The sequence below is a fragment of the Trichosurus vulpecula genome, chromosome 6 (assembly GCF_011100635.1).
Source record: "Trichosurus vulpecula isolate mTriVul1 chromosome 6, mTriVul1.pri, whole genome shotgun sequence".
Taxonomy (NCBI): domain Eukaryota; kingdom Metazoa; phylum Chordata; class Mammalia; order Diprotodontia; family Phalangeridae; genus Trichosurus; species Trichosurus vulpecula.
In genome coordinates, this window is record NC_050578.1 from 136,487,252 (window position 1) to 136,509,661 (window position 22,410).

General features: G+C 39.3%; 1 protein-coding gene across 1 annotated transcript in view; it reads left to right on the plus strand.

Moving 5' to 3' along the window:
- The window catches only part of ANKRD50 (ankyrin repeat domain 50), a 66,068-nt gene that overhangs the window by 21,736 nt on the left and 21,922 nt on the right, over positions 1-22,410 (plus strand). Inside the window, exon 2 of the mRNA XM_036763136.1 lies at positions 11,335-11,561. Coding sequence (XP_036619031.1) covers positions 11,335-11,561 — 227 coding nt within the window. The remainder of the gene's footprint in view (positions 1-11,334; positions 11,562-22,410) is intronic.

A 22,410-nucleotide genomic window follows, 5' to 3' on the forward strand; every position in this document is an offset into this window, starting at 1 on the left:
TGCTTGCTGCTGCTCCCACACCAACCAGAACAGGAAAGAGAGCTCTTCAAGCTGTTCTCTCCCCTCTTATAGGGTTTTTGACATCATCAAGAACCGCCTGAATGACCAGGGCCGATTGGTTCTTGACTTGGCCCCTCCCCCTAGTGTAGACATTAACACCTCCCCTCAGCCAGCCCCATGACTCATCACACAGGAAGTTTTCTGCTTCCTGACATGCTCTCTGGGCTTCCTGCCCCGGAAGAGCAAGCCACAGCATCCAGAGGCTCGATGAGGTAAGCTGAGTCATTCAAAGAAAACAAAGGCCATTCTGGTTACAGGTAGGTGGTTCTTGGTTTTAATCCTAGCTCCATGGACCTCCGGAATATCATATTCCAAGCCTTTCGATCTCTTAATGTAGAAGCTGCTAGATCTTGGGTTATTCTGATTGTTTCCACAATACTCAAATTGTTTCTTTCTGGCTGCTTGCAGTATTTTCTCCTTGATCTGGGAGCTCTGGAATTTGGCAACAATATTCCTAGGAGATTTCTTTTTGGGATCTATTTGAGGAGGCGATTGATGGATTCTTTCAATTTCTATTTTGCCCTGTGGCTCTAGAATATCAGGGCAGTTCTCCTTGATAATTTCATGAAAGATGATATCCAGGCTCTTTTTTTGATCATGGCTTTCAGGTAGTCGAATAATTTTAAATTATCTCTCCTGGATCTCTTTTCCAGGTCAGTGGTTTTTCCAAGGAGATATTTCACATTGTCTTCCAATTTTTCATTCCTTTGGTTCTGTTTTATAATATCTTGATTTCTCATCAAGTCACTAGCTTCCACTTGCTCCAATGTCATTTTTAAGGTAGTGTTTTCTTCAGTGGTCTTTTGGACCTCCTTTTCCATTTGGCTAATTCTGTCTTTCAAGGCATTCTTCTCCTCATTGGCTTTTTGCAGCTCTTTTGCCATTTGAGTTAGTCTATTTTTTAAGGTGTTGTTTTCTTCAGTGTATTTTTCAGTATTTTTTTGGGTCTCCTTTAGCAAGTCATTGACTTGTTTTTCATGGTTTTCTCGCATCCTTCTCATTTCTGTTCCCAATTTTTCCTCTACTTCTCTAACTTGCTTTTCCAAATCCTTTTTGAGCTCTTCCATGGCCTGAGACCAGTTCATGTTTTTCTTGGAGGCTTTTGTTGTAGGCTCTTTGACTTTGTTGACTTCTTCTGTTTGTATGTTTTGGTCTTCTTTGTCACCAAAGAAAGCTTCCAAAGTCTGAGACTGAATCTGGGGGTGTTTTCGCTGCCTGGCCGTATTCCCAGCCAACTAACTTGACCCTTGAGTTTTTCAGTGGGGTATGACTGCTTGTAGAGTTAAGAGAACTATGTTCCAAGCTTGGGGGGATGCGCCAGCTCTGCCACACCAGCACTCCTCCTTCCCCAAGAACCCCCAACCCAGACTGGACTTAGATCTTCAGCAGGCTCTTCACTCCTGCTCTGATCTGCCCCTTAATTCCTCCTACCAGGTGGGCCTGGGGCCGGAAGCAACTGCATCTGTAGTTCTGTAGCTGCCCCACCTCTGCTGCCCCGGGGCCGGTGGCCAAACCGTGAACTCCTTTTTTCACTCTGTCCCCAGCAGCTTTTCCCACTAACCTTCTCTGTTGTCTTTGGTGTTTGTGGGTTGAGAAGTCTGGTAACTGCTGCAGCTCACTGATTCAGGGCGCTAGGGCACACTCCACCCAACTCCTGGTCTGGTTGGTCCATGCTGCCCGTGCTGGGCTCTGCTCTGCTGCCAGCTCCGTGTGGGATAGACCTCACCCAGAGACCATCCAGGCTGTCCTGGGCTGGAGCCCTGCTTCCCTCTGCTGTTTTGTGGGTTCTGCAGTTCTAGAATTGGTTCAGAGCCAATTTTTTAATAGGTTTTTGGAGGGACTTGGCAGGGAGCTCATGCTAGTCCCTGCTTTCCAGCCACCATCTTGGCTCCGCGCCCCCCCCCCCCCCCCATTAAGTGTCTTAAAAAGGATTGAATTGGTTCCTGGCATTTTGCATTGAAAAGAGCACTGGATTTGGAGTTAGGGGTCTTGGTTTCAAGTTCGTCTTTACTCCTCCCTGGAAAAAGTTACTTCACTTTCTGAAATGGAGTAGGAATAGAATTATTTTAAGATTCTTTACAGCTCTGAATCTATAATCCTTAGAACTGAATAGCACATTTCAAATACACATTGAATTTCTTTTTTATTTATTTTTAGTTTTCAACATTCACTTCCATAAGTTTTAAATTTCCTCCCCCTTTCTCCCCTCTCCCTCCCCAAGACAGTGTGCAATCTGGTATGGGCCCTACACATACATTCCTATTAAACACATTTTCGTATTAGTCATGTTGCATAGAAGAATTAGAATGAATGGGAGAAACCATACACATGTCGAATTTCAGAAACAAATGTTAATTATGCTCCCAAGCTGACATTAAGGAAACTTACTTTAAAAAAACAAAAAAAAAACTATTTCATGTGTCATGATCTACCTGTTAATAACGTTTTCCAGACATATTTCAACTATCAACTATTTGTAGATGAGTACAGAGAAATTTTAAGCATAATTTTGAGTTAGGAGGAGTTAAAAATATTGACTTGCCAGCTTTGGAGGATGGGGAATTTGTCATATCTTCTGGTTTCAAGTATATGGGCATATTTTGACTTGCTGACTTTTTTCCCCTTTCTTTTTTTAATGACCCAATTTCCTGCTCCAGTTACCCTCCCAAATATTTCTTTTGGTGGGGAAAGAGTGTGTGAAGAATGCTGCTACCTGTTTCTGATTGCATTATTTCGAATTCAGTGTAGGCAGCCTTTGACTTAAGGGCCAATGATTGGAGCAGTATTGCTTTGATCACTGTTCCTGTGTGGTGAGTTGCTGTGGCTAACTCATTCTGAACAGAGCCTCGGGAGGATTAAGGATCAGAGCAGTTTAAAAGAGTTGTGAACTGTCATGACTAGCTTTGACCACTGTGTAATTAGATTTTCAAAAGTTCATAAGATCATGAATTTAGAGCCAAAAGGGACTTTGGGGCTTGCCTCGTCCAGCCTTCTCATTTTCCAAATGAGGAGTCTGATGTGCATAGGGGTTAAGTGATTGGGCATTCAGTTAATAAATGATACCATGCTTCAGGGACCACACCTAGCAACCTCCTAATGCTGCTTTCCGTTCTGTATTGTGTGGCAAAAGTGGCAAACTAGGCAACCCCAGGGATATATGTTCAGTGTCTGGTTCCATTGGTACATGCTGACAACTAACCTGAACAAGCTTGCTTATTATATTAGTTGGTTTATAATTACACTTGTTTGCAAGAAACTTATATTTTCATGAGCTTAAATTTAAAATTATTCCTTCTGGTTCTGGATACATGAACCTTTAATCCAATTTTATTAGTCTCTAAATATACTAGATATATAAATTAAATGTGAAGATAAACTATATGAAAATACTATGAAAAGTTACAATATGTAGTTAAAATGCAAAATTATGATTACTGATGTTAAACTGCCCTTATTCTATGAGTAACATGCCATGATTTAGATTGAAAAGTGAAAGAATGTTTGGCACCTACTGTTTAGAATGACTAGAGGGTGAGGAATTTTTGACTAACAAGTTAATCTGGGAAGATTTTCAGAGCCATCTTAACCAGAACAAAAATTTGCATAGTATTTTAAGTTTTATGGCACTTTAAAAGGAAAATTGACTTCCTAAGCAAGAGGCATTAAGTAGACTTATTATGTGTAAAAAAAAAAAAACAACAGTGGATGGCTTTTATTTTAAAATTACTCTAATAGGCTTGCAGCTGCCTTTCTGCCTGCTAACTAAAGGGACAGCTGCTCTGGAAGAATATTGGCAGTGTTCTTATATTTAAGAGGATTTTGAACAAAGGGGAAAGAGGGAGGTGCATTTCTATGGGATCCAGGCCCATGCTTTTAATGAATAATAAGAAACTTTAGGATGAAATATACAGTTGTTACTTTTGAAAAAAGAAAATATTAAAGCAAGCAAACGTAAAATACTTTTGCATTCAGACTTAGAAAATAAGACACTGCTGCATGCTGCTTCTGTTTTTGTTCATGGTGATAATAACTTTGGTCTAATCTTTACTAGTGAAACGTTTTTGTCACTCTTGTGTCAGTATAGCTAGAAATGAAATATTTTAGAATGTCTCTCTACCAAGCATGTCAAAGTTCTCAAATATTCCCTTTTAGGATATTGTATCCTATATTTTTACAAGTGATTCTTAATATACAAAAATGAGAATGTACCTGATTATTCGAGGACAGGGGCTTCACACCTGGAAGTATTGACAGGTGAGGGTTTTGAGAACTAGACAGTCTTTTCCCCATATCTAGCAAGTGATGTACTTCTCTGTCCCGGCCCAGAAGTAGGGCCATAGCATCAACAAGCATTTATTATAGGATTACTAAGTGGTGGGTACTTGCAGTAAAGGGGTGTGTGTGTGTAAATAGTAACAAGGAAAATTTTGCTGATTTTTTTCTTTTAGCAGCACTTCTGTCTTGCCCATATTTGATTAATATTTTATCAACATTAAACACATCTCTGAGTTTCCCATCGTACATAATTTCTGCTCCTTATCTTCCCTCACTCTGCATGTATAATTAATCATAGATCTTACTTAGCATGATTATCTCCACAGCCTCTCTCAGATCTGCCATCTCCCACTTGGCCACCTGACTTCTGGGCCTCATCACCTCTCTGCCTCTTGCCAGAAGCTCCTGTTTGGTCTCCCTGCCTCAAGTCTCTTCCCACTCCCACTCCATCCTCCACACAGTGGCCAACTGTGACTCTCTCCTACTCAGTAAACTTCATTGGCTTCCTGTTGCCATTAGGATAAATATAAACATCTCCTTGCCTTTTAAGAAACTTTACAACCTAGCCCCAGCCTCCGTTCCCAGTCTTAATCTAGATTATCCTCCTTCACACACTGTACACTATTCAGACTGACCTTCCTGTTGTTTCTCCCACACAGCAGTCCCTGTCCCATCTCTTTGTCTTCACACAGACTGGCCCCCATGTTTAGCGTGTACTTGTGCCTCTCTTCAGTCTCGGAGAATCCTTTGTTTCTTGAAGGCGGCTCAAGCACCCCACCTTCTATATGATAAATTTCAGTTTTTCCCTCTGCTAGTGGGAGTTTCCCCCCTTCCAGTTACCTCGGATTTATTTTAGATATATTTTGTGCATGCATTTTGTATTCTATTGAATATAAGCTCTCTGGAAGCAAGGATCATTTCCTTTTTGTCTTTGTATACTTGGTAGGAATATGCAGTGCCTGGCATATTATAAAAAATGCTTGTTGATTAATAAAGTACATTCAGAGACAAAATTCGTTTGGGGGAGTTTAGAAGTATAGAGGAAATCCAGAGTTGTCAAACTTCTCCTGACTTGTGGGTGTTTAGTTTTAATAATTATATTACAAGGTAATTTATGAATTTAGGGATTTATTTATTGCCCTCTGTTGGCTTTGTTTAGAGAGTACTGCTAATTTGTAGGGGAATCAACACACATCTGTCATCTTTATCCTGAGTATTCTCTAGTGTAGGCTTTTACTTTCTAATTTACAGTTTTATTCTCACTTAAACTATTATATGTAATCCACATATTTAGTACTTTAACATAAAATCCTTGGAAATTATTTATAGCCCATTAAATTCATTCTTCTTTTCTTTCCCATATTTTATAACCACGCACTGAATCCCAAAGATTCTTTCTTTCTGGTAGCTTTCTGTTCTATTCTTGCTGCTACCATACTCTAGCCTCTTATCACTACCTCCTTGATTCTGAAAGTAGGAGGACGTTGTTAGAGGGAAAGGGATTAGTAAAGTGATGTTTAGTAAAAGGCATGTTTAGGGCAGTGAATGGACAGGTCTGTGTAGGAAGGTGGGTTTGTGTTCAGAGAGGTATAACAGATTAAGTTGTATAAATGGACTTCTCAGACTATAGAAAACTTTGAATGGCAGGCAGAAGAGTGTAGAATACAGGCAATGAGAAATTAGTTACTTAAATTCTTAAAATAATGCCTTGATGTTCTGAGCACAGAATTGGGGCTTTTTAACACTAGTGGTCAGTTGTATCATAGGAAGGGAAGATTGCACATATCTTTTTACTCTGCAGCATTGGGAGGCAGTGTGGTACACTGGTGAAAGTGCTGGACTTTTAGTCAAAAAGAACTGAGTTCAGATTTTTGCCTCTAACATTTGCTAGTTGTGTGGCCTTGGGCAAGTCACTGATCTTCCCCAAGCCTCAGCTTCCTTATCTGTAAAATGAATGTTGGCCTCAGTGACCTCCAGATCTCTTCCCACTCTAATTCTATGTATCATCCCAAGTGCAGACAAAGTCAATGAGAGGGATGACAGCCTACTTATTTTATCATCATCCAGGGTTGCTGCACTGGTACCTGTGAAATGTTAAAGGAAACCAGGGAAAGCCTCCAGTGTTTTAAGTCAATCATCTTTGGAGAGTCTCAAGGAGGATATTAAACAGAAATCACACTGCATGACAATGGGTGGTTGTAACTTGTGATTTACACCATTGGAAAGAAGGAATCCCTGCATCAGTCAGACCATGGATCCATTGAAGTACAAAATAAAGTTATAAGCATGACTTCTGAAGAGGGAATGATCATTAGTGAATGGTGAGATCAAGGAAGGCTTCAAGGACACAGTGATATTTGAGCTGGACAGAATTTCTGCAGGGTGGGGATGGGATAGAATTGAGAAGTAGAATGCTGGCTTGATAGGAAAGGTAAGGTTGGAAAAAGAAGAAAATGTGAAAACCAGAGTTTCAAATCTGAGAGATTGTTGAAAGGTGATACCATAGACCAAAAATATGAGGTCAGAAGGTAGAGCAAGTTTTGGAGAAAAGATAAACTTGATTTTGGAAATTGAAGTTTCCAGATTGATGATTTCCTAAAGGCAATTGAATGAACTGAAAATCATTTATTGTCTACTTTACCATATGACCAGTGCCGTGCTAAGGACTAAAGATAGAAATTTTAACATGAGACAACCTCTGCTCTCAAGGAGTGAACACTCTAACTGAGGAGAGAACACATATAGGAAGGCTCACCTTTAGAAAGTTTGGAAGGACTTGGAAGTGAGAATATGGCAAGGCCCATTAGAGTGCATTGGTAGGTCATATGACAGTTCCCTGGGGAAATGGAGAGTGTGGTGCAGATAGTAAAGTCTGGTGACAATGATGACGGTGGTGGTGGCAGTGACAATGGCTAGGCATCATTTATATAGCACTTTAAGGATATTGTCTTTTGGTCCTCACAACAATTCTGAGGTAGGTGTTGTTATTTTTACAGGTGAGGAAATGAGCCTGAGGACAGTTAAGTGACCTTCCCAGAGTCATAGAGACATTTAAATATCTGAGGCAGGAATTGATATTTTTTGGACCCCAAGCCCATCCTCTGCCACTTAGCTGCCATGTGATCCTCCACTTCCCTGGAGGGATTAGATTTGGTGATTCTCTGCTCATTTAAGCAATGTGACATCTGTATTCACTCTGCAGGCTTCTAGCCTCTCACCCTTTGGAAGAGGACCAGAGGGTCTCAGTGGAATGCAGATGCTGGGTTTTCTCAAGCGGGGCTAGGGATTGGGGGAAGAGGAGTGTCTGTGTCCAGGCAGTAAGGGGTCAGTGGGAAAGGGGACATTGGTAGGAACACGGGAGGAGGAGGGGAGAAGAAAGTGCTAGAAATAGGAAAATTGGCAATTTATATATTTTTACCTATTCAATCATTCTCTGTTTTGTGTTTGATCAATTTTTTACTTTCTAAAATTTGCTACTCTGCCTTTTTGAGCTTGATTCCATTTATTTGGGGCCTTTTTCAATTAACAATTTGAATTTTAATATTCTATCAAAGACGTTCTGGCATCTATTGAAGCTTAATGTTGTCTCCAAGCTTAGTTTTCATTTTAGTTGGAGGAAGCAGACTCCAAAGGTCAAACAGGTGATTTGAGTAAAATCTCTCCTGAATTCCCCTTCCCCTGAATCATTGCACTAGCTTCCTAATTGACATTTCCACTCCAGTCGGGCCTTTACAGAGCTGCCAAAGCAATCTTCCTTTAGCTTACACAAGTGGGGCTGGTTCTGGCTCCGAATCTTCAGGCCTCTCGTTGCCTCAGCCTGGCCTTTCAAACTCTTTGCAGTCCAGCCGGCTTATCTCGCATCATTCTCCTTCACACACTCCACTCAGTGCCATCTAAATTGGCTTGCTCTTTCCAACTTGGCATTCTGGCTTTCCACTTGGACCCGGGTCTTCTTTTTCCCCATAATGGTTCAGTTTAAAACCCCACACATAAAGTTTACCAGCATTAGGAGGAGTCTCTGGCACTGTTTGGGCTCTCCCCACTGCATCTCCTCTCTGGAACTTCATTCCCTAGACTTTTGGGTCTATTGCCTTAGATTCCTGCCTCGTTTTCTCTTGCTATCTTTTTTAGAAGTTTTCTGCAAGTTCTGAATTGCCTCAGGAATATCCCACTGGAAGCCTTTGGCCTTTAACCTCTCCTCACTGTCCCCACCACCTAAAAGCTAAGTTTCTTCTTTCTTATGTCTCTAAATTCTTATGCATTCACCCCGCCTAGTGTTTTATGATCTCCTGAGGATTTCTTTTTAGAGAGGATTTGACATATCTTGGATTTTCTGCACTTAATGTACTCAAACCTCCTATTTGACTTTCTGGGACTGCTCCTTACAACTAAAATGATAACTTAAGTTTGGAGACAACATTAAGATTCAATAGATGCCAGAACATGTTGGATATTATTTTAAAATTCAGATTCATTGAAAAAGACCCAAAACAAATGGAATCAAATTCAATAAATGCAGAGTAGTAAATTTTCGAAAATATTGCACAGAACTGAAATAGAGAATGTTTAGATAGGTAGAAATAGATAAATTGCCAATTTTCCTATTTCCATTGAGCCCTGATAAAACCCTGAAGGCACAATTAAAGTGAGATGTAGAAAAAAATCTGGAAAGGTTTCAGAGAAGAACTATTTATGTGATTGATGGGCTGGAAAATATTTTAAGGTAAACTTCAAAAAAAAAAACCAGATTGATTATCACAAAAGAGAGGATGCTGAAGGGCAGCTTTACAATAGTCTTTAAATATATAGAGGATGAGCTATGCCAGTGTTTCAGAAGCCAGCTTACTAGGGGCTGGGGAGCTAAGTGCTTGGAATTGCTGCCTTTTCAAGACCTGATAGTGAAGGAAGGTGAGAAATGGCTCAGTTACCAGATCAGGAAATGAACTTTTTTTTTTTTTAAGTTAGATCTAGAGAAGGAAGGTGGAAGGTGCTACAAAGAAGGGTTAATGAGGCAGGATTCTAGAAGTGGTAATGGGTTGAATGAATGAAGAAGCTTACGTTAAGCCAAGTGCCTGCAATGGTGCTGGACCAGGGGGATATAAATAGAAAAGAGAGCTTATATAGAGAGAAAAGAAAAGAGGGCCCGGGATAGAGCTTTGGGGGGATATCCACAGTTAGTGTACTTGACCAGGGTGAAGATCCAGCAAAATTGACAGAAGAGATAGGTCTGGTGGGTTGGCTCTGTACCACTTTGAAATCTCCCCAACCCCAAATGGTATATCCGTACCCTATGACCAGCCTTCTGGGTGACATCCTCACCTTGTATCATTAGGCTTTAGCTGTGGGCCTCCCGCATCACACCACCAAAAGGACCTGTTTGTACAGAAATATTTGTAGCAGCTCCTTTTGTGATGGTAAAGAATTGGAAATTGAGGGGATGCCCATTAATTGGGAAGTGGCTGAACAAATTGTGGTATATGATTGATGGAATACTATCATGCTATAAGAAATGATGAGCAGGCAGACTTTAAAAAAACCTGGAAAGACATACATGGACTTACGCAAAGTAAAGTGAGCAGAACCAGGAGCACATTGTATACAATAAGAGCAATATTGTAAGGATGATCAATTGTGAAGGATTTAGCTACTCTGATCAAAACAGTGACCCAAGACAATTCCAAAGGACCCATGATGACAAATGCTTTCCACTTACAGAGAGAGAGGTGATGAACTCTCAGTGAAGATTGAAGCATATGTTTTTAACTTTATTTTTTTTTTAGTTTTTTCATCTGTGTTTTCTTTTGCAACGCAGCCAATATGGAAATAGGTTTTTCATTACTTCACATGTATAATCAATATCAAATTACTTGACTTTTCAAGGAGGGAGTGAGGCAGGAGGGAGGGAGATAATTTGGAGCTCAAATTTTTAAAAAATTAATGTTAATTTTTTTATGTGTAGTTGAGAAATATTTAATTAAAGATCTATTTTTTAAAAGGACTGAAGTGGTCCAAGGGAGTAAGACTCAAGCTGTTGGGATAACTTCCGAAGTCATAAAAACCAAATCCACGCGCAGTCAGGGCTTCTGAGCTTCAATCCACTTCCTTTGCTGTTGAATTCAGCATACCCATCTAACCAAGTGGGCCGTTATGGCAAATACGGAGGTGCTGTGCCCAAATGAACCAGTGCTGCGGCTTTACTAAATGTCTTTTCCATGGTATTCTTGAACAAAGAACAAATGGTTTCTAAATCTGAGCTCAGACTGTTATGAGCCAGCCCTGGCACGGAATACCTTGGTTTTGACAGCTACCTTACTTATCTGTGTGTGTGTGTGTGTGTGTAATGGATGCAATTACAAAATAGTATTTCATTAAAGCGGGTCCTCAGAGTTTCTGCTAAGCACTACTTTTAGTAATAACATTTCATATCTATATAACATTTTAAAGTTTCCGAAATACTTTCTATCATAGCCACTTTGTTACTACTGCAAGTATCATTGTCCCCATTCTACAGATGGAGAAAACGAGGCTTCCAAGGTCAATAGCAACTGACAAGTGTGTAAGGCAGGATAAACTAGTTCAGCTCATGCTCTAGTTGCCATTTCCTGAACTTAGTTTAGATTGCAGTATGTACTTAAAAGCATTAAAACTGCATTTCTTTTGAAAATTATTTTCTAATTCAGGCTCTTCATATATGGGATCCTAGAATATTGATAGTGGAAGGGGATATAGTGGATTTTATCTGTTCTTACATCCTGTGTTCTATACTGACTGTCCTCTTTGTTATGTTGAATTTTATTGTTGAAATGGTTGTTTTTGGAAATACGAAACACTTATTTTAGCTAGAACACAGATTTTTGTAGAAAGTATTCATTCTTAAAATCTTTATTTTCTTCATTTTATAATTTATTTCATGGTAATAATTGCATAATATTAGCTTTGCTTTAATTGAATGATGTGTTAACAAAAAAAGCTCATAGGTGTATGTCATGTCTTTTATAGGTGTGTTCTCCTTCCTCTTTTGGGAATGAAACCTCCCCAACAGAGTCTGTATCTGCTTGTTGATTCTGTGGATGAAGGCTGTAATATTGCTGAAGGTGAACAGGCTTCAGGCTTATCTGGGACTGTGGCAGAGCTGTTAGCTGGTCACCATGAATTCTTCCCGCCTTGGCTGCTGCTTCTCTGCTCTGCTCGCAAACAGAGTAAGGCTGTTACCAAAATGTTTACAGGTGAGTCGATGTATTTTGATTTGTAGTTATCATATGTGTCTTAATTTCTTAATAATTTGAATTCAGAGTATAAACACTGATTTATTACGTATTTTGTTGATCCCAAAATTATCCTCTGGTGCCTTACCTGGCATGGAAGGATGACCTTGGATTCCCGAAGACTGTATGAGAAGAACAGAAGCTTTGCTAGATCTTAGCAGGGTGGAGGAGCTTCATGGTCCCAAGCTGGCTAACTTCCTAGGGTTTTATTGCCAGTTGAGTCACAGGACAGCATAGTGTAGGGGGAATGGGGAGAGTACTGGAATTGAAGTCAGTGTTGATGTTAATCATCCTCCAACTTAATTACTCCCCCTATGACCTTTGGGCCTCTCTTCTCTCTTTTATCAAATGAGGAGGTTGGACGCTATCATCTCTCAGGTCCATTTCAACTATAAATATATATTTTCAAATAATGAAGAATGTACTTTTCATCCTCAATAATTCTTGAAGATGATAGTAGAGGAGTTTGTGATTTGCATTGATGGAGAGACTATGAAAACTGTTAAAGTGTCCCTTAAAAGTACTAACAATTTTTATATGAAATGAGCACGTAGGTACTTAGTCATAGCTATCCATGGTATCCATATTGATGTTAACCCACAATGAATGCCTCTTTCATAGAGGCAAGTACATGTTCAAAAATGGTCTGCTGTTCAGGCTATGATCAGCTGTCATTTCTGTCTCATACAACTTTTAGCTGTACCAGAGACAAGAAGAAATCAACCAGCATTTGTTGAATGGCTGTTATTTGTGCTGTCGAGGATGCAGAGTTCTAAGACAAAAGTCCCCCAGTCTAGTTGGTTATGGAAGGCATAAAACCTTACTAATTCATCATGTGTTCTTTTGGGGGTTTTGAGGAATTAGACTGTGAACCCTCTAAGATCAGGGACTAGTTTTTTTTTTTTTGTTTTGCCTTTTTTTTTTTTTTTTGGCATCTGCAGCACTTAGAATAGTACCTGGAATATAGCAGGCACTTAGGAAATGCTTGTTGACTGGCTAATGAGGGCAGGAAATCATATCGTATCACTTGTTCATAATACCTTTCGAAGTAGTCAGTCAGTAAGCATTTATTAAGCACCTCTCTGCCGCAGGCACTATGCTAAGGGCGGTACAATGCAAATTTAATAAAGTTCATTGGTTGCTGTTCCCAAGGAAAGTGCTAACTATTCTTCGACATGTGAGATGATAGGACTAAGTTGAGTGGGACCTAAGAAATAATCTGACCCAGTCACCTCATTAGGAAAGGAAATGCAGTGCATAGGTTGAGTGGAAGTGACTTGACCAAAGTCATATAGCATGAAGAATCTTTATTTTAATTCAGGTCTTCTGATCCCAAATTCAGTGTTTTCATCTAGGAAAACCTCTTTGATAAAATCACCATCTTTCTACAGCACTTATTGCTGTTTTAAAAGAAAAAAAAAGGGGGCAGCTAGGTGGTGCAGTGAGTAGAGCACTGGCCCTGGAGTCAGGAGGACCTGAGTTCAAATCCAGATTCAGACACTTGACACAGGTACTAGCTGTGTGACCTTGGGCAAGTCACTTAACCCTGCCCCCCCCAAACACTAGAAAGCATAGGAATAAATGGAGCTTTCATTAATATGAAAAGTTATCTAAAACCAAATGCCATCCTTATCTATAATGAGGATAAATAAACGTGAGGCCTTACCAGATAGGTCAGGAGTAAAATAAAGGATGTTCATTTTCACTAGTACTATTTATATAGTGGTAGGAATACTAATTGTAGCAATAATAGAAGAGAAGGAAATTTAGGAAATAAATATAGGAAAAGAGGAAATAATTGATAACTCTGTGCAAATGATAAGATAGTTTACTTAATGACCCCAAAGTGTAAACTAAAAAAAAATTGAAATAATTATTATCTTGAGCAAAGTTGCAGACAATAAAATAAATCCATACAAATAATCAACAGTTCTGTATATTAACAAGAAAATCTGGTAGGAAGAGATAGAAAGAAAAATTCCACTTAAAATAACAGCTGATAGTATAATTGGAGTCGTCTTGCCAAGACACACACGAGAATTGTATGAAGACAGTTACAAAAACATTCTACATATATAACATTTAAATAATTGGAGAAATATTAATTGTTCATGGCTAGGCCAAACCAATATAATAAAAATGATAATACCTCCTAAATTACCTTACTTATTCAGTGTTTTGCCAGTCAGACTATCAAAGGATTATTTTGTAGAGCTAGACAAAATAATAAATAAAATAAAATAATAAGATAAAAAAAAGAGAATTCATCTGGAGGAACAAAACATTAAGAATATCAAGAGATTAAATGGGAAAATAAAGTGGGATAGAAGGGGGTCTCACAACACCAGATTTCAAACTATAGTGCAGAACCATAATCATCAAAACAGTTTGGTACTGGATAAGGAATAGAGAAGTTGTTTGATGGAACAGATTAGTTACCCAATATACAGAAGCAAATGAACATTGTAGCTTTGTATAATATCTCAGCTTTTGGATAAAGAACTCATTTTTCAACAAAAATGTTGGGAAAACTGGAAAGCAATCTGGCCGAAACAAAGTATAGACCAACATCTCACACTGAGTACCAAGACACCCTCCAAATATGTACATTTTTTAGATGTAAAGTGACGTTGTAAAACAGACAAAAAAGAGCATTGAAGAAACTACTTATCAGATCTGTAGACAAGGGAAGTGCCCGATAGAAAGAATCAGAGGAAGTAAAGTGAACAATTTCAATTACATGAAATTAAAAAGTTTGTAGGCAAACAATACCATTTTAGATAAAATTAGAAGTAGGAAATTTAGGGGGAAATATCTTTGCCCCAAGTTTCTCTAATAAATGTGTCATTTCTAAAATTATATAAGAAATTAATTCAAATGTATAAGAATAAGAGGTATTCCTTGCGAAATGGTCAAAGGACATGAACAGGCAGTTTTCAGAGGAAGAAATTAAAAATATCTATAGGCATATGAAAAAATGCGCTAAATTACTATTGATTAGAGAAATGCAAATCATAACTACTCTTAGGTACTACATCTCTCCTGTCAGATTGGCTAACATGACAAAATAGGAAAATGATAAATGCTGGAGAGAATGTGGGAAAATTGGAACACTGTTACATTGTTAGTAGATTTGTGAACTGATCCAGCCATTCTGGAGAGCAATTTGGAACTATGCCCAAAGGGCTACAAAAATGTGCATACTCTTTGACCCAGAAATACCACTTCTAGGGCTATATCCCAAAGAGATCACACAAGTGGGAAAGGGGCCTTTATGTACAAAAATAGTTATAGCAGCTCCTTTTGTAGTAGCAAAGAATTGGAAATGAAGGGGATGCCCATCAGTTGGGGAATGGCTGAACAAGTTGTGGTATATGAATGTAATGGTATACTATTGTGCTATAAGAAATGAGGAAGATATGGACTTCATAATAACCTGGAAAGACCTACATGATCTGATGCTGAGTGAGGGGTAGAACCAGGAGAACACTGTATACAGCCACAGACCTATTGATTCTGTGATGACTAACTTTGAATATCAAGAGATATCTTGATATCTCTTCTCAGCAATACAAGGTTCAAAGACAGCTCCAAAGGATTCATGATGGAAAGAGCTATCTACATCCAGAGAAAGAATTATGGAATCTGAATGCAGATTGAGGCAAACTGTTTGCTCTCCCATTTTTTTTTCCTCTTCTTTTTTGGCTTTGTTTCTTCTTTCTCATGATTCATTCCATTGGTCATAATTCTTCCTTACTACTTGACTATTGTGTAAATAAGTTTAACGCAATAGTCTATGCAGAACATATATCAGATTCCATGCCATCTTGGGAGGGAGGGGGAGGGGAGGGAGGGGAAGAAAATTTGGAACTCAAAAATTTGTGGAACTGAGTACTGTAAACTAAAAATAAAAAATTAAAAAGAAAAGAATAAGAGGTATTCCACAATTGATAAATGGTCAAGGGATATGAATAGCAGTTTTTAAAAGAAAAAATTCAACTATCAACAGCCATGTGAAAAAAAATGCTTCAAATCACTAATAATTAATGAAATGCAAGTTAAGACAACTCTGAGGTTCCACCTCACCACACTCATCAAATTGTCAGAGATGATAAAAAGGAAAATGACAAATGCTGGAGGGGCTGTGCTCCCACAAGGGGGGTCAGGTAGGGGGGCAGGTACTAGCAACCCAGCTACAGGTTACAATAGGTGCATGGACTGCTGGTGGAACTGTGAACTGGCCCAGCCTTTTTGGAAAGGAATTTGTAATTATGCCCTCAGACTTATTAAATCATGCATATCCTTAGACCCAGCATTACTGCTATTGGTTCTGTACCACAAAGAGTTCAAAGAGGGGGGAAAAAGACCTGTGTAGTGGCAAAGAATTGGAAACTGACGGCATGCCCATCAGTTGGGGAATGGCTGAACAAGTTATGGTTTATGAATGTGGTGGAATACTGTTGTGAGGTAAGACATGATGAAAGGGAGGATTCACAGAAGCCTGATGAGACTTGTATGAACAGAATGAAATGAACAGAATCGGGAGAATAATTTATCCAATGACAACAGTATTGTAAAGACAAACAACTTTGAAAGACTCTAAGTCTCTGACTTAAAACTCTGATCAGCATATTGACCAACCACAATTCCAGAGAACTTAGGATGAAGCATGCTATTATCTATATCCAGATAGAAGGCTGATAGACTCAAGAGTACAGTTTGAATGTTGTTTTGTTTGTTTTTTGGCATGGCCAGTGTGGAAATTTTTACGTTTGTAACTGGTTTTATTTCTTTCTTATTGGTGGAGATGGGAAGGGATTTGAAACTGAAAATAAAATAAAATTGAATTAGGAAAAAAAAAAGAAAATCACTATCTGAGTGGCAGCTATTCAATCGTAACACATACTAAGAGTTGTCCAGGAGAGTTCACATGGCAAGGGACATAAAGTTTACTTGAGACCAAGGATTCCTGGCCCCGGAGTCTGGTGCCAGTGATTATTCCCTTTTTATGTATATTTTACCTGTTCCAGTTGAGTGGTACTGTACAAAGATGTTGGGTGCAATTTTAGTAAACAGAAAGTAATGCTTTATTATCCCATATCCATTTACTTCTGATGAGCAGTAGTCATTCTTACCATTAGTATGTGCTTTTATTTGTTTCTTTCCAAGAGTGAGTCTTGAATAGACTTTGTATTCTTCTCTTAATCACTAAAACCACAGTATTATCATCATACATTTTATAATTGGATAACAAAATTAGCCGTAGTGTTCTCCAGCCCAGGTATTCTCTGATTAGATATGGAGAATAATATTTCATTGTAACCTTCCAGAACTATGTCATTGTCTGCTTCTCTCACTCTCTCTCTCTCTTTTCCCTGGGACTTTACCTTGTAGTTGGTCTAGTGGAAAAAGTCCTATTTTGTAATCCAATCAGGAGACTGAATTCAAATCCTACTTACATTACTTGCTGTTTGTGTGAACTTAGACAAGACATTTAACTTCTCTGGAGTTGGTTTTACTCATCGTAAAGTAAGGAATTTGGTCTTTGATCAATCAACAAGGCTTTTTAAGTGCCTGCTGTCTGTATACCAGGCACGGTGCAAGACTCTGAGTGTGCCAAGAACAAAATAACATCATCCTTGTCCTCAAGGATGTTCCGTCAGGGAAACAACATATAAGTTATGAATACAGACAGTTGGGAGGAGAGGCACTAGCAGCTAGCTGCAGGAAATCAGGAAAAGCTTCATGTAGGACATGGTGTTTTAGGTGGACTTTAAAGGAAGCTAGGAGTTTGTTGGGGTGGGAGATAAGTAGGAGGTACATTTTGGCTTTGGTGCAGTCTGCAAAGGAATAGAAATGGGAAATGGAATGTATATGAGGAACATTGCCAGCCAGCAAGAAGACAAGTTTGGCTGAGGTGTTGGCCATGCAAAGGGGAATAATTTATAAGCCAGAAAGGTAGGTTGGTGCCAGATTGTGAAGGGCTTTGAATGAACAGACAATTGTATTTGACCCTCGAGGTGGTAAGTAGGTGGGCACTGGAATTTATTGAGCAGAGAAGTGACATAGTTGTATCTGTACTTCAGGAATACTAATTGGGCAAGGAGACAAATTAGAGAACTTTTTCAGTGTCTGTGTGAGAGGTAACATGGTCTTGGTTGTGCAAAGGGATACAAGGAGATGAATGTTAGAGATGATGGTCAAAGAAGACTTGGTGACTGATAGTAAATGTGTGGTGAGGGAAGGTGAGGACTTGGCTGTGACTCTGAGCTTGCAAATCTCTGCCTATGGGATCTCTATTTTTAAATGTCCAGTGGGCATTTGATGACAAGAGATTGGAAATCAGTAAAGATTGGCTGGATACACAGAGCTGAAAGCCATCTCCTGGAGATAATTGAATCCATGGGAACTGATGAGTTCCCTGAAAGAGACTGTAATGAGAGTGGAGAAAAAGGCCCAGAGCAGAGCCTTAGGTTGCATACAATTAGGGTGTGGGATGTGGATGAAGATGATGACGATGAAGATGGTGCAGCAAAAGAGACTTGAAAAGTAGTGATCAGATAGATAGGACTTGAGTAGGAAGGGACTCGGACCAGGAAGACCGAACTGCAAGCTCTTGAGGGTCTGTACCAGGGTGTTTGCAGTGTCCAAAGGAGAGAAGGGAAGATAACGTGAGAAATTTTGTGAAGGTAAAACCTATAGGACTTCTCCAGTGTTTGTATGTATGGAGAGTGAGAGAGAGTGTGGAGATGAAGATGACACCTGTGATGTGAGGCTGTGTGACTAGGAGAATGCTGGCATTCTCAACAATAGTCAAGAAGTTAGGAAGAAGGGAAGGTTTTGGGGGAAAGGTAATGATTTCTCTTTTAGACATGTTGAGTTTAAGATGTCCGATAAGCAGTTGGAGATGCAGGACTGGAGGCCAGCAGAGAGGTTAGGGCTGCTTAAGTAGAATTGAGACTCATCAGCATAGAGATGATGATTGAGTTCATGAGACCTGATGAGCTCCCCAAGTGAAGTAGTATAGAGGGAGAAGAGAAGAAAACCCACCTTTACTAGGCAAGGTTTAGATGAAGACAAACCAATGGAAACTGAGCAGTGGACTGATAGGGAGGAGGAGAAGCAGGATATGAAAATCTAGTGAGAAGAGAATATCAAAGAACTTAGCCCATCAGATTCTAGAGGTGGCCATGGTGCTGAGGAATATGAGTATAGGACAAACATCAAGGCCAGACAGACATGGCAAAACTTCATAGTGGAAGTGACCATTTTGAAGGCATTGAAGAATTGATTTATTTTCAAAATATCTGATGGAGGGAAGATACTAAATGATTGGGGAAGAAACAAAACAAACAAAAAAAACCAGATGGTATCCTTTCCCAAAAAGACAATCCAAGAATATCAGTAATTACCGACTTTTAGGATTGCTTTCTTATCCCTGTACATCTTTTTGTTTCCTTTTCACTTTTGTTAAATTTACTATAAATTTAATAGTAAACATCTATTAAGGTTAGTAGCTGTTTACTTTTAAATGTTTCATTGTAATATATATGCTACAAACTTGACAACTTGAGATGAAGAAAGTCCTTTCTAAAATGTAAAGCACTATGTCAGAGTAAGCTAATGGTAGGTAACTAGAGTTGTTTCTTGAATGATCCAAAAAATTTTTTGGGATAGAAGAAACTGCATTTGGGATGGATTTGTTTACTGAGCTCCTAGAAAATTTCTATTGGGTAGGAAATATCTGTGTCAAATTAAAAAAAAAAACAGTGCAGAGCTGGAGGAGAGGGCTAGGTTAATAAAAGTATTTTTGCCCCTCTTGTTTAATTGAACTGATATGGGGATATCAGCAGTGTAGTCACCAAGCATTGAAGTAGGAGCTGCTTAAGAACAGAAATTGTCTTGCATCTTGACTTTGCTTCCCAAGAGCTTGATATAGTCTTGGCATCTAATAAGAGCCTAACAAGTGTTTTTCCATTCAATTAGTCCTCCATTCTGTGTATTTATATTGATTGACAATCATGTTCTGCTCTGGTCTCCTTGGGTGTACACCCAAGGCAGATGGAACCCCTTTGGCTGAGGTCTGATTCTCCTCATAAGCCCTCTTGCTTCCAGTGTGAGCTTTCCTACCTACAGGGTCAATGCTTATCCCAAGTTCATAAAGCCCTTTAACAACTCAAGAAATCCATTGCTCCTTTGTGCCCATCCATGTAAAGGATATTCGGCTTCTTTCATCTATTACCATCTTTCCTTTTGGCTTTTTCCTTTCTGCTATGACATAGTAAAGTGTTAAGTAGAAGAAACCATCCTGTGCTATTTTGATATTGATTTCAAATGTGCTTTTCACAGAAGCAGTTACTTAAATTGGATTTCATTTGATTCTACTTAAAAGGTTTTGTTTATAGCCATACCTAGTGAGAACTAAAAAGTAATGGTAATTTTTTTAGTGGTAAAAGATAAATCCCCTGGCCCCATCCACTTGGGGGAATATTTTAGACCCTCTCCCCTTACACAACTCATTGGATCAATTTTCCTTATTGATTCCACTGTCTCAGTGGAATCTCACTGTTCCTCTCAGGAAACTCACTTGATCAATGATTATCTTCACACTTTACCTTGGAAACATAGTGGACAGTGTCAAATCATTATTAATTCACTTGACTTGATTACAGAAAAAAATTTATGTGGTACTAACAGAGGAGGAGAGATACTACAGGAGAAAAATATAAAAACTGGTAATAAGGCAGCTGGGACTGAGATTGGTGTAGCATATCTGGAATCACTGCTACAGGATTGGTAGCCAGGAACCTCTTGAGGTCAGGAGTTTTCGACTGCAGTGGGTTTAAAAGCCTTTCAGGTGTCTGCACTAAGTGTAGCACAAATATGGTGAGCCTATGGGAAGAGAAGACCACCAAACTGCTGAAGGAATGATGAGCCTGCCTTGGTCAATAAAACAGGGAAGTTTCATAAAGCTGGATCATCAGCTTTGGGGTTGGACCTGGTAGTGGCCATTGAACTTCTATTGTTGTTCAGTTAATGTCTAACTCTTCATGACCCCATTTGGGCTTTTCTTGGCAAAGATCCTGGAGTGGTTTGCCATTTCCTTCTCCAGCTCATTTGACAAATGAGGAAGCTGAGGCAAACAGGGTTAAGTGACTTGCACAGAGTTACAGTTAGTAAGTGTCTGAGACTGGATTTGAACTCAGAAGAAGAGTCTTCCTGATTCCAAGCTCAGTGCTCTATCCACTGCACCACCTAGCTGGCTTATTGCACTTCTAGCCTGGGTGAAATTGGGAGATCCTGCCCTTTGTTAGGCTTCTGAAGGAAAGGAAAATGGAATAGTAGTAACACAGTATATATAGGAAGACTACATATTTTCTAAGGTCTCTTCTAGTCCTAAATCCATGGTCCTTAAACAACCAACATATACCAGGTTAGTGATGAAAGTAAGAAAACAAAAGCCATGTATGTTAGTAGCATAAATATGTGTTCTCAGATCAAACATTGTACAGAGTGAAGCTCAATTTACCTTCTTACTGTTCCCAGTGAGTTTTTACCAAAACTCCCCTGCCTAAATACACCCTCCCACTGAGGCCTTAGTTAGATTCTTCTTGTCCGTATGGCAAGAAATAAACCTAACTTTCCTATATGTTGCATGTTATTGACTTTGATAAATAACAGATTTTCTACCATAAATTTAGTCACCAAAGGCAAATATCTCCTGTAAGGTTTATTTACATATTTCTGAAACTTCTCCCATGTAATATTTAATACTATACTAGATTTGCCTGGCAGCATGATGATGGTTTGAGGGTCAGATTACTCAATTCTAGGCCCTGACCTGCCGCTAGCTTTATAATCTAAGGAAATCTAATTGTCTTGAGATCGTCGATTGAGAGCTGGAAGGTAAATATTCTCATACAGTGGTTTTGGAGTTTGGCGACCGGGGTTGCACTGCCAGCTCTTCCACTGAGTGATCTTGGGCAAGTCTTTTAACTTCTCCCTGTTTTCCTCATCTCTGAAATGAGGGGGTTGGATTAGATTGGCTCCAAGATCCCTCCCAGCTCTAGATCTGTGACCCCATTAGCTTGTCTCACTTGCTCATTTTGCAAATGACTTGGTCTTGTTGCTGCATGTGTGATGGAGATGTTAATGATGCTTATGTTTGTGGCAGCTGCCTCTTACTATAAAGTAAGGCACAATGATATGAAAGTATCTTGAAAGTCTGAGAATACTAAACAAAGGTTTTTTATTTGTGTTTATGCTGTTACTAACTTCAGCTTGTTTTAGAAGTTCATCTTCAATAAGGATTTATTAAGTTCCTGCCCTTTGCCAGGCGGTGTGCCAGTGACTGAGGCTACAGAGACAGAAATGGGATAGTCCTTCCACTCAAGGAGCTTGCAGTATTCTGAGGGTGAGGAGTAAAATGAATTTAAACAAGTAAATGCAAAATAAATGTTAAGTAAAGAAAAAGGAATAGTGGGAGAGAAGAGGAGGGGAAGGACAGAGAACACTTAACAATTGGGGGAATAGAGAAAGACCCTTATGGAGGAGGAGGTGGCATGTGGGCTCAACCTTCCAAGCTGGGGGAGTGAGGAAGGAAAACATTTCAGGCGTGAGGGACAGTCTGGACAGGCATGGATTTGGAGAAAGGAGTGTCCATTATAGAAAATAGCAAATAAGCCAGTTGGACTAAAAGAGTATGTGTGTGTGTGTGTGTGTGTGTGTGTGTGTGTGTGTGTGTGTGTGTGTTGGCCAAGTGGGATAATCAGTGTGGGGACTGTAGAAACAATCTTGCTAGCAGCTACTG